Source organism: Camelina sativa, chromosome 10 (genome assembly GCF_030686135.1).
Source record: "Camelina sativa cultivar CO46 ecotype springtype chromosome 10, ASM3068613v1".
Taxonomy (NCBI): domain Eukaryota; kingdom Viridiplantae; phylum Streptophyta; class Magnoliopsida; order Brassicales; family Brassicaceae; genus Camelina; species Camelina sativa.
In genome coordinates this window covers 22,955,857-22,968,431 of record NC_141889.1, presented here as the reverse complement: position 1 = coordinate 22,968,431, position 12,575 = coordinate 22,955,857, and the positions used below count along the sequence as shown (strand labels likewise).

Genomic DNA, 12,575 nt, shown 5'->3' with positions numbered 1-12,575 from the left:
TCCCGCACCAACAATACAACTTTAGAATTTTATGCCTAAGAAAATCAATTTCATGGATTTGGTAAACCATATCAACAGATAATTTCATAGTAAACAAAAATATAGTTAGTATAATACGTATAAAAAAAATTACATATTGTTGTATATGTTTGTTTCTTATAGTCATATTTGATCTAAACTATAAACTAGACGTATACTGGTATGTAGTCTAAATAAAATTTGAGTTGCGTAATCTGCGAGATAAACCACATAAGTTATAGAGATTCACTATAAAAGAAGCTATAAAAAGGAAGGTAAGGTTGAGAAAACAGGAGCTCCTCTCTTTCTCTCTTCTCTTTTTCTCTCAAACATGCGATCCTTTTCATTCTCCCTTCACCGTCGCCGATCTCGGCGTCGGTCCCCACCGCCCCTCATGGGCAAATCCAAAACCAAGAAAAAACCCCCAAGCGGTATCCCCACTGGATCCGCAACCTCTGCTTCCTCTGCCTCGTAGAGCCTTTCGGCGGAGTCTCCGATCCCAACAGGACTGTATCCACTTCACCGTTCTTGAAAGAGTTGCCTGCCACGCCTGCGTTTTCAGCCAACAAGTCATCACCGATCTCCTGCAATTCAGCCACCATGGCGGCTACAGATGCATCAATCGAAAACCCTAGATCTACAAATTCAGGGGAAATCGCTTCTATGACTGTTATCAACACAACCGTACCGGCAACAAAGGGTCCCAATTCCGTTGGCATCCAAAAGCCCCAGGAGTCGTCCTTGGTGAACGCAACACTACCTCCGGCTGTGTTTCTGACAGAGGATTCTCCTTGGAAAGCACAGGTAAAAGATCACTCTATCCAACTACAGAAAAAAGGTTCTCCCTTTGTACTTCATTCAGGGGAGGTGTGTGTAACTATTCCCAATTCGGTAAAAGAGAAAAATAAGAAAGCATGGGATAGTTTCATCCTAGGTCAGTTCTATGAAGAACCACCCCATCGAGGAGCGGTCCACGCTATAGTAAATGGTATCTGGAGCAGGCAACGTGTGGCACCCAGCTGTACAGGTCACAGTCCTCTCTAAGTCACTCCAAATGATATCCTGCCTGGTCAAGTTACCTTTTGAGCAAATGGAAGTAGTAGTATCAATGGTCTATGCCTCTTCAACCAGCAGTGAGGAAAGAAGGTTGTTATGGGTAGAACTGTAGGAGCTTTCTTCATCGCCTTTGGTTGCAGCCAAACCCTGGACAGTCCTCGGGGATTCTAATCAGATCCTTTTCCCCCATTAGCACTCATCTCCAAGCTCAAACTCTTCTAGAGGTATGAGGGATATCAGTCAATGCCTTACTCTAGCTCATTTAGCTGATCTCCCATTATGTGGTAACACATTTATGTGGACAAACAAGCACTCCGTAAATGTAATCGCGAAGAAGCTTGATAGAATCTTAGTGAATGACGGATGGCTACACGCTTTTCCCAACTCGCTTGGTGTATGTGGTGAACCCGGTTATTCTGATCACAGTACTTGTTGCATCTTTATGGATCAATTTAAGGCCAAGGGCAAGAGACCTTTTAAGTTCCTCTCCCTTCTCAACAAAAACCCGGAATTAGCTCCCTGATCAGTCTCTGATGGAATGCCTTATCTTTTGACTGCCCTAAGATGTTAAAAGTGTCCAAGAAATTGAAACAGCTAAAGAGTGTCATCAAAGCTTTCAGTCGAGACAACTAATCCGAGTTAGAAAAAAGAGTCTCTAAAGCCTATGAGGACCTGCTAACCTATCAACAATATCTATTGTCTTCACCATCAAACCAAGAGATAATCTTGGAGAAAGAAGCCCATCACAAGTGGTGTATCTTGGCAAGAGCTGAAGAATCTTTTCTAAGGCAAAAATCAAGAATATGTTGGTTAGCTCTAAATTCTAAATTCTTCCATAGGGCAGTTCTCTCTCGACAGGCGCAAAACCAAATCCTTTTTCTCCTCGATGATACTTGTCAGCTTGTGGAAACAAAGCAAGGGATCCAGCAACTGGCAGTGGAGTACTTTCAAAAGTTCTCAACGATCAAAAAAATGTAAATCCTCCATCTGTGGCAGAACTCGCGGACATGATTCCCCAACGCTGCTCTGGATCCACGCTTCAAATCCTCTCTAGCCCTATCACTCCCGTTGAAATAAAAGAAGCGTTTTGGCTCTTCCGAGAAATAAAGCTCCAGGGCCTGACGGATATTGTGCTGAGTTTTTCACCTTCCATTGGGATATTGTTGGTCCTGACATGATTGCTGCAGTTCAAGAATTTTCACCACTGGTCGTCTGTTAAAGCAGTGGAACTCCACAGTGCTATCTCTCATCCCGAAAACGCCAAATGCAGATTCAATGTCTCAATTCCGACCCATTGCTTGCTGTAACTCGATTTACAAAGTGGTTTCCAAGTTGCTAGCCAATAGGCTAAAGACAATTCTACCGGATCTAATTGCTAACTCACAGTCAGCTTTCATCATGGGTCGGTTTCTGGTCGAAAATGTGCTTCTAGCCACTGAACTGGTTCAAGGCTACAACCACAAGAACATATCTGCAAGAGGTATGCTAAAAGTAGACTTGAGGAAGGCGTTCGTATCAGTTAGCTGGGAATTCATCATCAACGTCCTCAAGGATATGGGTTTTCCTCCATGTTTTGTAGCCATGATCAATGAATGTATCACAACACGCTCATTCTCTGTATCGGTAAATGGTGAGTCTTGCGGATATTTCAAAAGTGCTAAAGGACTAAGGTAAGGAGATTTGATATCTCCATACCTCTTCACAATAGCAATGGAAGTTTTCACTATCATGCTCAACAACAGTTACAACAACAATCTTATCGGCCATCATCCATCGGGAGTCACGCCCCATGTATCTCATCTAGCTTTCACCGATGACATAATGGTCTTTTTGATGGTAGCAGCAGGTCTTTGGAGAATATCACAAAAGTTCTGCAAGATTTTGCTCTTATCTCTGGCCTAACCATGAATAAGGACAAAACCAATCTTTTCCTAGCTGGAGTGAACCTGAATGAAACCTCCTGGTGGACTTCACTTGGCTTCAATCTAGGTTAACTTCCAATACGGTACCTTGGCTTACCGCTCATGCATAGGAAACTTCGGATTTCAGAGTATAGACCTCTGCTAGACAATATATCAGCAAAAGTCTCCTCCTGGTCAGTTCGTGCACTCTCCTATGCTGGAAGAAAAGAATTGATCTCTTTATTTATCTATGGGATTTACAACTTCTGGGCCTCTGCTTTTATCCTACCTTAAGGTTGTATCAAGAGTATTGAAAGCCTCTGCTCAAGATTTCTTTGGGGTGGTGATGTCACAAAAAGACCGCAAGCAAAGGTATCTTGGAATAGTCTCTGTCTACCGAAAGAGGAAGGAGGGCTCGGGTTTCGGTGCTTTACTCAATGGAACAAAACACTTTGATTGAAGCTGATATGGAGACTTCTCACTGCTAGGGACTCACTTTGGGCAGATTGGCTGAGGAATAACAAAATTAAGGACGGATGCTTCTGGCAGCTTGAAATAAAGCAGCAAAACTCCTCGACTTGGAAGACCTTACTTCAACGTCGTACTTATGCGATACAGTTCCTGAGATGCAAAGTTGGAAATGGTCAGCGTGCCAGCTTCTGGTTCGACTTGTGGACTCCATTTGGACCACTAATCAAACTGCTGGGAGATATTGGACCTGCACAAACAGGTATCACACTATCTTCGACAGTAGCTCAAGCATGCTCCTCCACAGGATGGTCAATCCGCTCAGCACGTTCACCTCAAGCAGAACTCCTGCAAATTCACCTAACAACAATCCCCCTCCCAACTACTTCGACAGAAGCTGACTTGTATCTCTGGAAGACGGAAGACGAAGAATCTGGAAACTTCAAATCAAGTAAAACATGGGAAGTACTTAGACAAAAACAGGAACCTCTCGCCTGGACAAATCATGTCTAGTACAAGGGGTATATACCGCTACACGCCTTCATGTTGTGGATCACTCATCTTAATAGGCTCCCAACTAAAGTAAGGTTAGCAAACTGGGGTTTGGATATTGTGACTACTTGTTGTATCTGCGGTCTCGAGCCAGAAACACGTAACCATCTTTTCCTACATTGTGACTACTCTCCTTTCGTTTTCACACTTGGACTGCTTTCTCGACCTGGTTGGAAATTTACGATGCCACATCCCGAAAACCCTCCATCGACTTGTACTACAGGCTCTCATCTACTCCATTTGGATTGAAAGAAACAACAGGTATCACAACAACATCATGACTCTAACACATATCCTACTCAAAGCTCTTGACCGGCAAGTACGGGATGCCATCCTCGCAAAGGCCCATCGAAAGAACTTTCGAAGCTTATTGCTAGTGTGGCTCAGAACCATTTAGGTGACTTTAAAAGTGATTTTCTAATATAGATATCTTTTTTTTTTTTTTGGGCAAGAGTTATCTCAAGTATCAAGTTATTGTAAACATTACAATCCGATTTTCTAAAATGAAAATTCACATTTTTACAACAAAAAAAAAGGTTGAAAAAACAGGTAAGTTGAGAAGCACGAACATGCACAGAAAAAAGCTTATACGCTAGTCGTACCCGAGAGAGAACTTTGTTCTAATCTTTTTTGTTACAATAATCATTCTTTCTATTTAATTTGTTTTAGTGAGCTGTTTTAATTTGTAAATTAATTAGGTGAATAGTTTCTGTTTTCAACAAAACTTAGATGTTGGGGTCTTCTCCCTTCCCTTCAACTTTTCAAAGTCCAGCAAAAATCAATGCTTCAAACTTCAAAGTCTACCAAATATCAGCGATGAAGTCAAAGTCTTTCCTACACCCAATAAAGCAAAAAAAAAAAAAAAACTTTAGATTACAAGCAGATTTTACCTTTTTCTACGTTTTCGTTTTACACATCTTTTTCTTTTTGGTTTTACCGAGTCTTTTTTTAAAAAAAATTTCATCCCGACTTAGCCGGTTCCGTTAGCCAAATCACCGATTAATCTTTAAAAAAAATATTTATTTTTATCAAGATTGTTTAGTAAGCGCACTAGAGTAAATAATCTGACAAAAATCTATAAATTAACTAAACACCCCCACACACATTAGTGTTGGTCGTGGCAGAAATCGAATTTACAAACATATCTAAGTCAGTAACTCTATGTACTTACCCAAATCCATCTATCTACGTATAGGCTTGCAAAGCTTTTAGTGTCTCATGTATTATTATTACGTAAACTCATGTAATAGCAAAATTGTAAATGAGATATATTATACGTATAACTAAGAGATAATTTGTGTTCGTTTTATCTAACAGCAGGAAAATTTGTGACAAAATAAACTACGAAAAAAAAAGTTCCAAAAGAATGTAAAAAAAAAGCTAATAAAAACAAAAAATTACTTTTTGCATATAGTCAATAATGGTTGGTGAATTGTTGTGTAAACATTCTTCATGTAGTCGTATATATATATATATATATATATATATATCAACCATTCCTCAAAAACATTTATTTTCTTTTTTCTTTTAATAATCTTCACAATGAGTTTTAAAAGCAGAGTAACCTCAATATCATGTCACAATCTTCACCATTCCGAGGAGAGAATCCCTCTCCGATCAGATTTGTTAGGAGCGCAAAAATCGAATTGAGAAAATATGCGAATTATATTTAAAATAATGAAATCATAAATGAATTACAACAGTATAATATAAGGCAGAAAATAAATCACGCAGGCAAGATATGATATCTCTTTCCTTAATTCAATAAATAGGCCGTAAGTGCTTTCGGACAATCACGATTTATGAATCCCAGGATACAACCGATCACGAACTATTAGAGTACCACACCAGTAATAGAACTCAAGCGAACAAATCTACGTTATACTCTCGAAACTACTAAACTAAGAACTTACTTGGACTAAGCAAGGGAGAGGGAGAGAGATCTTCAAAGGAAGGAGTCTTTGTGTTTTTGAGTGTTAGAAATAATGAGAGGTTGTGCCTCTATATATAGTGGAAGGAGAGAGGTCTCAAGAAAATATTCACTGAATATTCTCGGAGTGCTGTCCAAGTTGCTTGGAGTTCACACCAAGTCTTTCCAAAAAAAAAATGGGTCTAAAGCTGTCCAAAAAACTCAAAAGCCCACAGCCTACGGCCCGCGTCAATGCCTAGCCTAGCCCGCGTCCGTGCTTGGCCCGTCCCACGTCCGTGCCCGGCCCGCTCAATTCGGCTCGCGCATGGGAACCTTCCCTCTTCCTTCTACACACTTTTGAAACTAGAAGAGTGTAAAACTATATATATATATATGAGTGAAAAATCAATCATATTTCCGATGTGGGATATTTCTGAAACCATCCCAAGTAGCTCACTTCACACTCTTATTTTTTATTCAAATCAACTCCGTTTTGGACGTATGAGTATACCATCTTGTAGTACTCGTTACCAGCATTCAATTGCACTATTGACCCGACAATTCCGATCAGCCATTTGGCCGGAATTTGGCCGGAAAGTCACTGTCCAAAACCTGCAATTTTTCTGAAACTTATTTCTGAAAAATTCAGTTCCAACAATCCCCCACATGAATAGAAATAAGTCGAAACATATGACGACATAACTAACCCTATAGACTGACACTACTAGCTAGACTAGACAGACCTTCGAGAGTATAGGCGAAACTAACTGTATCTGAGTTGGTGGCGTTTTACAACCTTGAACCGACTCATTGTTATCCATGTCGAGTTTACTCGGCCAGATGGTGAACATGATGTCTTGAACCATCCGGATTTGTATGTTAACTTAGACAGCAGGCATAACACAGCTTTGTTTTCTCGTAGAACGAGGTTCTCTATTGTGTTCATTGTGGCCTTGAACATGCCTGGTTAATCATGAGTGAACTTAGAGAGTATAACCTCATATATTCTCCTAGAAACGGCCTCATTTCACACTCACAAGGTGATTTTAATAGCTGCTTGTATTTAAAGAAATATCCTGTAATTATTTCAAATATTTTACAAAGTTACATTTTAAATCATATGCTTAACCTCTAGCATACAAGAAGCACTTTACATCATTTTAGGAATTCGGAGAAGACAAAAGTCTCTTAGTGCTTGTAGCAGATTCAGCTAAAAGAAGAAAAAAAAAAAGAGTTTGCAGAAGATGAATTCTACAGAGTTTAGAGCTCCAAGATCCATGAATAGTGCGGCGTTGAATGTCCCATTGGCTGATATATTTTGCTTAGGCCCTGTTTTTTTCCGGTAGCCGTAATCGAAGAAAGTGAAGCGTTCTCTTATCTTTTAAACACGATCCTATATAAACTAATTTCTGGAACATGTGAATCGTCATACTCATATTATATAACTAAGAATCAAATTCGAGTTACTTTTTTTGTTTTTTAATGTTCTTAATTTGTGTTTACATTCGTTTATGAGAATCAATAATATAGAGGTTGATGTAACAGTATATACTGGTTGTAATTCAGAAATATAATGTTCACAGTTCATAGGAAGAAAAAATATATTGTACTTGTTTTGTGAAATACTTAGAGCATGGCCATTAGTCATCCTCATTTGAGTATCTCTAACTTTTCATAATATTAAAAATAGGAAAAAAGATACTCAGCTATATGAAGTATTGTTCAATACATGCCCACACATCCCAACTTTAAAAATGTATTGCCAATTACATGAAATATATGTATTGCATGGTCACATATATCAACTATATGATGACATGTGCTCAACATCACAACCATTTTATTCTAGTACACCGTTCATCAAAATCCGATGTTGACCAGTATTGACCGGCGTTGACCGATGTTGACCAATAAAAATATGCAATTTTTTTTGTTTTTAATCTTAGAAACAAAAAAAAGATTTAGTTGAATTATTTAGGAATCATTTATAGTGTTTTATAATGTTAAACATATATGGATCCAAAATAAATATATATTCTATATAATTCCATTAATTTAGTCTTGTAATAGTTATCTTTTTCAATTTCAAAACTTAACTAAAATTGAAATAAAAATCATTCATAAGATATTAAAACTTAAATTCAAACCAGATAATCTTGTTATAATAAATCGAATAAGAAAACTATTTATTTTAACTTTATTAATTTAAAAACATCAACTTCTTACTTAATTTATCTAAATATAAAATAAATATTATTTAATATTCTCAACCACAAAAATACTTAGAACCAAACCCAATACATATCAAAATTATTAGAATTATTGAAAAATGTTATATACTCATGGTAAAATAAAAAAATTAATATCTGGAAAAATTATTAATGATTTTTCATTTCAGTTTTATTAATTTTTGCAATATAAAAATATATTATATATCTGTTAATCCATCCAGTCTTATAATAGTTAGTTTCTTTTTCTATTGCAATTAAAAATATCAACTTACTATTTGATTTATTTAAATACAATTTGTTTGTTATTTAATAAAAGAAATCTATTTGATTGTAAACAACAAAAACACACAATATTTATTTTTAATATATAGAAGATCCAAAAAATTGAGTTTGCAAAAAAATATATTTGACTGTAGAAAATATTAATACATATATATATATATATATATGAATTTAAAATAATTATTAATAATTTTTATTTAACTATTAGTTTAGATTCAAAATTAAAATTACTAATTATAAGAATGAATACATTAAAGATGTAAACAATTTTTTTTTTGGTTTCTAATATTAAAAACAAAAAAAAATTGCATATTTTTATTAATCAACATCGGTCAATACCGGTCAATACTGGTCAACACAGGATTCTGATGAACGGTGTACCGGAATAAAAAAAAGTTGTGATGTTGACCACATGTCATCATATAGTTGGTATATGTGACCATGCAATACATATACTTCGTGTAGTTGGCAATACATTTTTAAAGTTGGGATGTGTGACCATGTATTGAACAATACTTCGTGTAGCTGAGTATCTTTTTTCCTTAAAAATAATACTAATTTAAGTTTAAATCCTTACACCCTTGTTTTTATTTTTTCTCCCCCCATTAGTCATCCCTAAGTGTCTTATTATTTTTGTTACAAAATGTGTTTTAAGTATATTTTATAATGTTATAAATGTTGGTTATATAATGTATGCAATGTTAGGAAAATAAAACTAGAAACTGTAAGTATAGTAGAATACATATAGTAAAAAAAAAATTATTACTTTAAAAGAAGATCAAATAAGAACATCCATAGCAACAACATTCCGGCTGAGAAAGCAGAAAATGCAAACAACAACTTGTAGTATAGTTAACTCTTAAGGGAAAAAAAGAACTCATCAGTCAGGCTTACCTCTGACTGTGGACTAGTAGTGGGAGTGTCGGCAATGCCTTCGCCAGGGCTGGCACTAGTAGAGGGAACACTGCAACTTGTAGGTGAATCAGGTGATCCTTGTGCATCGTTTTGGCCTTGTAAGCCTTTGAAGTCACCAACATCAATGCCTTCGCCAGGGTTGTACACCTCCAACCACACAACGGTCTGGTTCCGGGACAAGATCCTAAACCAATGTTCCCAGAAGCATCACATACTCATCAAAGACCAAAGATTTTGAAGCAATAGTTAAACAGAGCAAAACCATTTCTCAGTTTTGAATTCGTACCTGCATTTGTTGGATTACCGCAAGATCGAACATCCACAAGCCAAGCCTAGAAGCAGCAACTCCAGACATGAGCATATATGATGCTAATTTCTCCTTTTCCACCCAAATGGATGTAACACAGACTAAAAGACAGGTCCACTAAAGAAACAAGAGCCCCACTTTGATAACATATTCATAGAAATCAAAGACCAGTTCAGATAAAGTGGTGTTCTGTTCTCCCCTGTTTTCTTAGCAAATCCAAAAATCTCAAGGAATCTAAGCTTACCCTTGTTTCATTGATTAGCTATGTCAAAGCGATTCCCAGAAACATTACACAATTTGATTCCGATTCTATAGCAATTCTCACAAACCAATCGAAAAGAACCTAGCTGAGAATGGTGAAAACACATGTACATGTCTATCTTAAGAGCCCATCATCCTTCCCTCTTAAAATTATCATTAGCATTATCATATCATATAAGTCTAATACATGTCTTCTACAACCTTGAGCTGATCTAGTAAGAGCTTGTACAACCAAATAGGATTACAAAGCAAAGAGTAATCAACAATACAAAACCAACAGTTCAGTTTTTTGTGATAATTAGAAATCTAGTAAAATCAAGTGGACTCTCAAAACAACAATTCCTCACCCTTAACAACTCCATCATCAAACAATTTCTTCTGGACTAACCCAATCTACAGCAGGAACCGGGAATTCCCAAATGAGGCAAACTAAAGATGAGCAGTGTTAAGCAAACCCATTGAGATACACAACGCATAAGAAACTACACAACTTTTATTTTGCTCCAAGTCCCATAAGAACAAAAAATTCAAAGCTTTCCTCACACAAAGTATCAAATCGAACAAAAGACAAAAACTTTTTCATAAACCTATACATCTCACATCACCTATGACTTTCAAAACTTATACAAGAAACAGAACCATAATCTAAATAATATATAAGATGAGTTTGTTTGGATTACCTCTTTTTCGTTGCCATAGAGATTAAAGCACAATCAATTTGGCGATAACCGATCTGCATCAAGAAGAAGACTCTTTAGTGATTTAGCTAATACAATCATTAATCACAAATTAGAAAATCACAAGACGAACCTTTACAGCAGCTTCGACAGCGTTTCCGATGAGACCAGGATCGGCCTGCCACGTTCCGAGACCGACTGATGGAATCTTCGCTCCAGTATCTGATTTCGTCCGCCATGATCTGAGATACGAGAGATGTATCACCTGAAATCAACACTGAGAGTCTGAGACTGAGCTAAAAACAAAAAAAAAAAAAACTAAACTAAACTAAACTAAACGCAAGCAAAAGAGTCTCTATCCTTCTCCCTATCTCTTCTCTCTCGGTCTCGGGTTTTTTCCCTATCACTCCTATTGCTACTCCTCTCACGGTCGATCTCTTAATCTCTCGATCCTTCTCTAACCTTATCCCTCCTTCTCTCCTTGCTCATATGCCCCACGATCCCTCTTACCATTGTTCTCTTCGTCGTCTTCTCCTCCGAAATCAATAGATTAATACCCAGAATTTTAAGAGATCATTTTTAACTGGAAATCGATGGGTTGTGAATCAACTTATGAAAAATCGATTTTTCTCCCTATCTCTTCTCTCGTTTGTAAACAGATAGAGAACCAAATGCAGAAAAACAAAAAAAAAAACAAAACAAAAAAAAACCAAACACCAGCAATAGAATTATGACACTAGAGGATCTCTCAGTGTCTTATTTTAACTTCGCAGAGACCAGTTTAACTATATAAGGAAAACAAAATGTAAGGAGATGAAAAATTGAATTACTAGAGTGCTCTTAACATATTCCTTCTATTAGAAATGTTTTATAGGTAAGATGGTTGTCGAATGATTCGTAAAAAACTTTGTCTTTGATACAACTAGCTAGCATGAGACAAGGGGTTGCATGCATGATGCAAAATGTTTGCAGCATAGTTAAACACTGCTGAGAAAGAACTACACATGCCAATGAAGAGTGTACTTTTTCGAGGTCTATCATGTTAGCTTAGAGCTAATGCTGAAGATGATCTTTTTTACGTAATATTTTGATCGAGATGGTGCTAGTACTATATCATGTATGTAGAGTAGAAGATAAAAAAAAAAAAAAAATTCCCTAAGACTTTATAAAGAAGTAGGGATCACATATATCGACTTTGAGTGTAACCAATGTATTGTGCGTGAACTGTAAACCTTGTGTAATATGTCCGAGACACTTGATTGGATTTGTATATTGATCGATAAACACTTGTTATTTGGTTTGGTCTAGTGACTCTAGTCACTGAATCGTAGAGGTTAATGCATATATACAACATTTTGAAGGCCATCGTGTAATGTGTGTTATTGACGTCTAGCTGAGAAAAGACTAATTTTGCTACAACATTACACTCATCACCAAATAGATGGTTGTTAGTTTGACAACTAAATTAGATATGTCGCAGCTTACATCAAGTTGTTTCTACCACCCATTAGCTAGTAACAATTTAGTTTGGAAAATCAAGATTAAACGAACCATGTACTATAATAGCAACAGATGATGGGATGGGACTACCGTCGACATTTCATTTTGTTAAAATTTTTGTCATTTAGAATCATCTGTGTATAGTACGCATGCTAAAAATGGGAAAGGGATAAACCAGTGGTGGTTAGGAACAAGTGTTCTTTCAAGTGAGTAGTCTCGAGATATAAAGTCAGGAGGATCAGGCCTGGCTTGTGGATTTTTCGTTTGTGTTTCTTGTGGACTAGTACAATTTTTGAAAGTCGAAAACCAGCGTCCAAATAATTGAAGAGAACATTGAATTCCTCTTGAGTTTAGTCCAACGTAATTATTACGAATGAATAAATAACTATGGAAAACCATTTGGAAAACTAATTAAAAAGAAAATTTATTGTTGTAAGAAGCATTTTTTTTTTTAGGGTTGACTGATTTACAACTAGCTAGACAAAATATTCGTTATAT

The 12,575-nt window shown here is 36.5% G+C and overlaps 2 protein-coding genes across 3 annotated transcripts; one reads left to right on the top strand and one right to left on the bottom strand.

The window, feature by feature from the left end:
* The first annotated feature begins 2,349 nt into the window (after positions 1 to 2,349).
* Positions 2,350 to 3,956, top strand: LOC147937210 (uncharacterized). Its single transcript, XM_087468710.1, has 4 exons — positions 2,350 to 2,744; positions 2,915 to 3,063; positions 3,271 to 3,347; positions 3,438 to 3,956. Exons 1-4 carry the CDS (start codon positions 2,350 to 2,352, stop codon positions 3,954 to 3,956), a joined length of 1,140 nt encoding a protein of 379 aa, XP_087324836.1.
* Positions 3,957 to 9,162: 5,206 nt separating this feature from the next.
* Positions 9,163 to 11,355, bottom strand: LOC104719496 (aldo-keto reductase family 4 member C10-like). Of its 2 annotated transcripts, none has more exons than XM_010437427.3 (5): positions 11,088 to 11,355; positions 10,711 to 10,842; positions 10,581 to 10,633; positions 9,619 to 9,664; positions 9,163 to 9,516 (listed from the first exon to the last, which is right to left on the bottom strand). In XM_010437427.3, exons 1-5 carry the CDS (start codon positions 11,088 to 11,090, stop codon positions 9,454 to 9,456), a joined length of 297 nt encoding a protein of 98 aa, XP_010435729.1. In that variant the 5' UTR covers positions 11,091 to 11,355; the 3' UTR covers positions 9,163 to 9,453. The 2 variants fall into 2 exon arrangements, with proteins under 2 accessions (XP_010435729.1, XP_010435728.1); XM_010437426.3 differs by having other exon boundaries at positions 11,040 to 11,340.
* Between the last annotated feature and the right edge of the window lie 1,220 nt (positions 11,356 to 12,575).

What these genes read in the sequence shown, in the direction of transcription:
- LOC104719496 (XM_010437426.3), bottom strand. Translation starts at nt 11,090, where the DNA reads ATGGTAAGAGGGATCGTGGGGCATATGAGCAAGGAGAGAAGGAGGGAT. An exon ending in AGGAGAGAAGGAGGGATAAG is followed by an intron (nt 10,843 to 11,039) that starts GTTAGAGAAGGA and finishes TGTTGATTTCAG; the next exon opens with GTGATACATCTCTCGTATCT. An exon ending in CTGTCGAAGCTGCTGTAAAG is followed by an intron (nt 10,634 to 10,710) that starts GTTCGTCTTGTG and finishes TTCTTGATGCAG; the next exon opens with ATCGGTTATCGCCAAATTGA.
- LOC147937210 (XM_087468710.1), top strand. Translation starts at nt 2,350, where the DNA reads ATGTCTCAATTCCGACCCATTGCTTGCTGTAACTCGATTTACAAAGTG. An exon ending in AAAAGTGCTAAAGGACTAAG is followed by an intron (nt 2,745 to 2,914) that starts GTAAGGAGATTT and finishes TTTTGATGGTAG; the next exon opens with CAGCAGGTCTTTGGAGAATA. An exon ending in TTCACTTGGCTTCAATCTAG is followed by an intron (nt 3,064 to 3,270) that starts GTTAACTTCCAA and finishes TCCTACCTTAAG; the next exon opens with GTTGTATCAAGAGTATTGAA.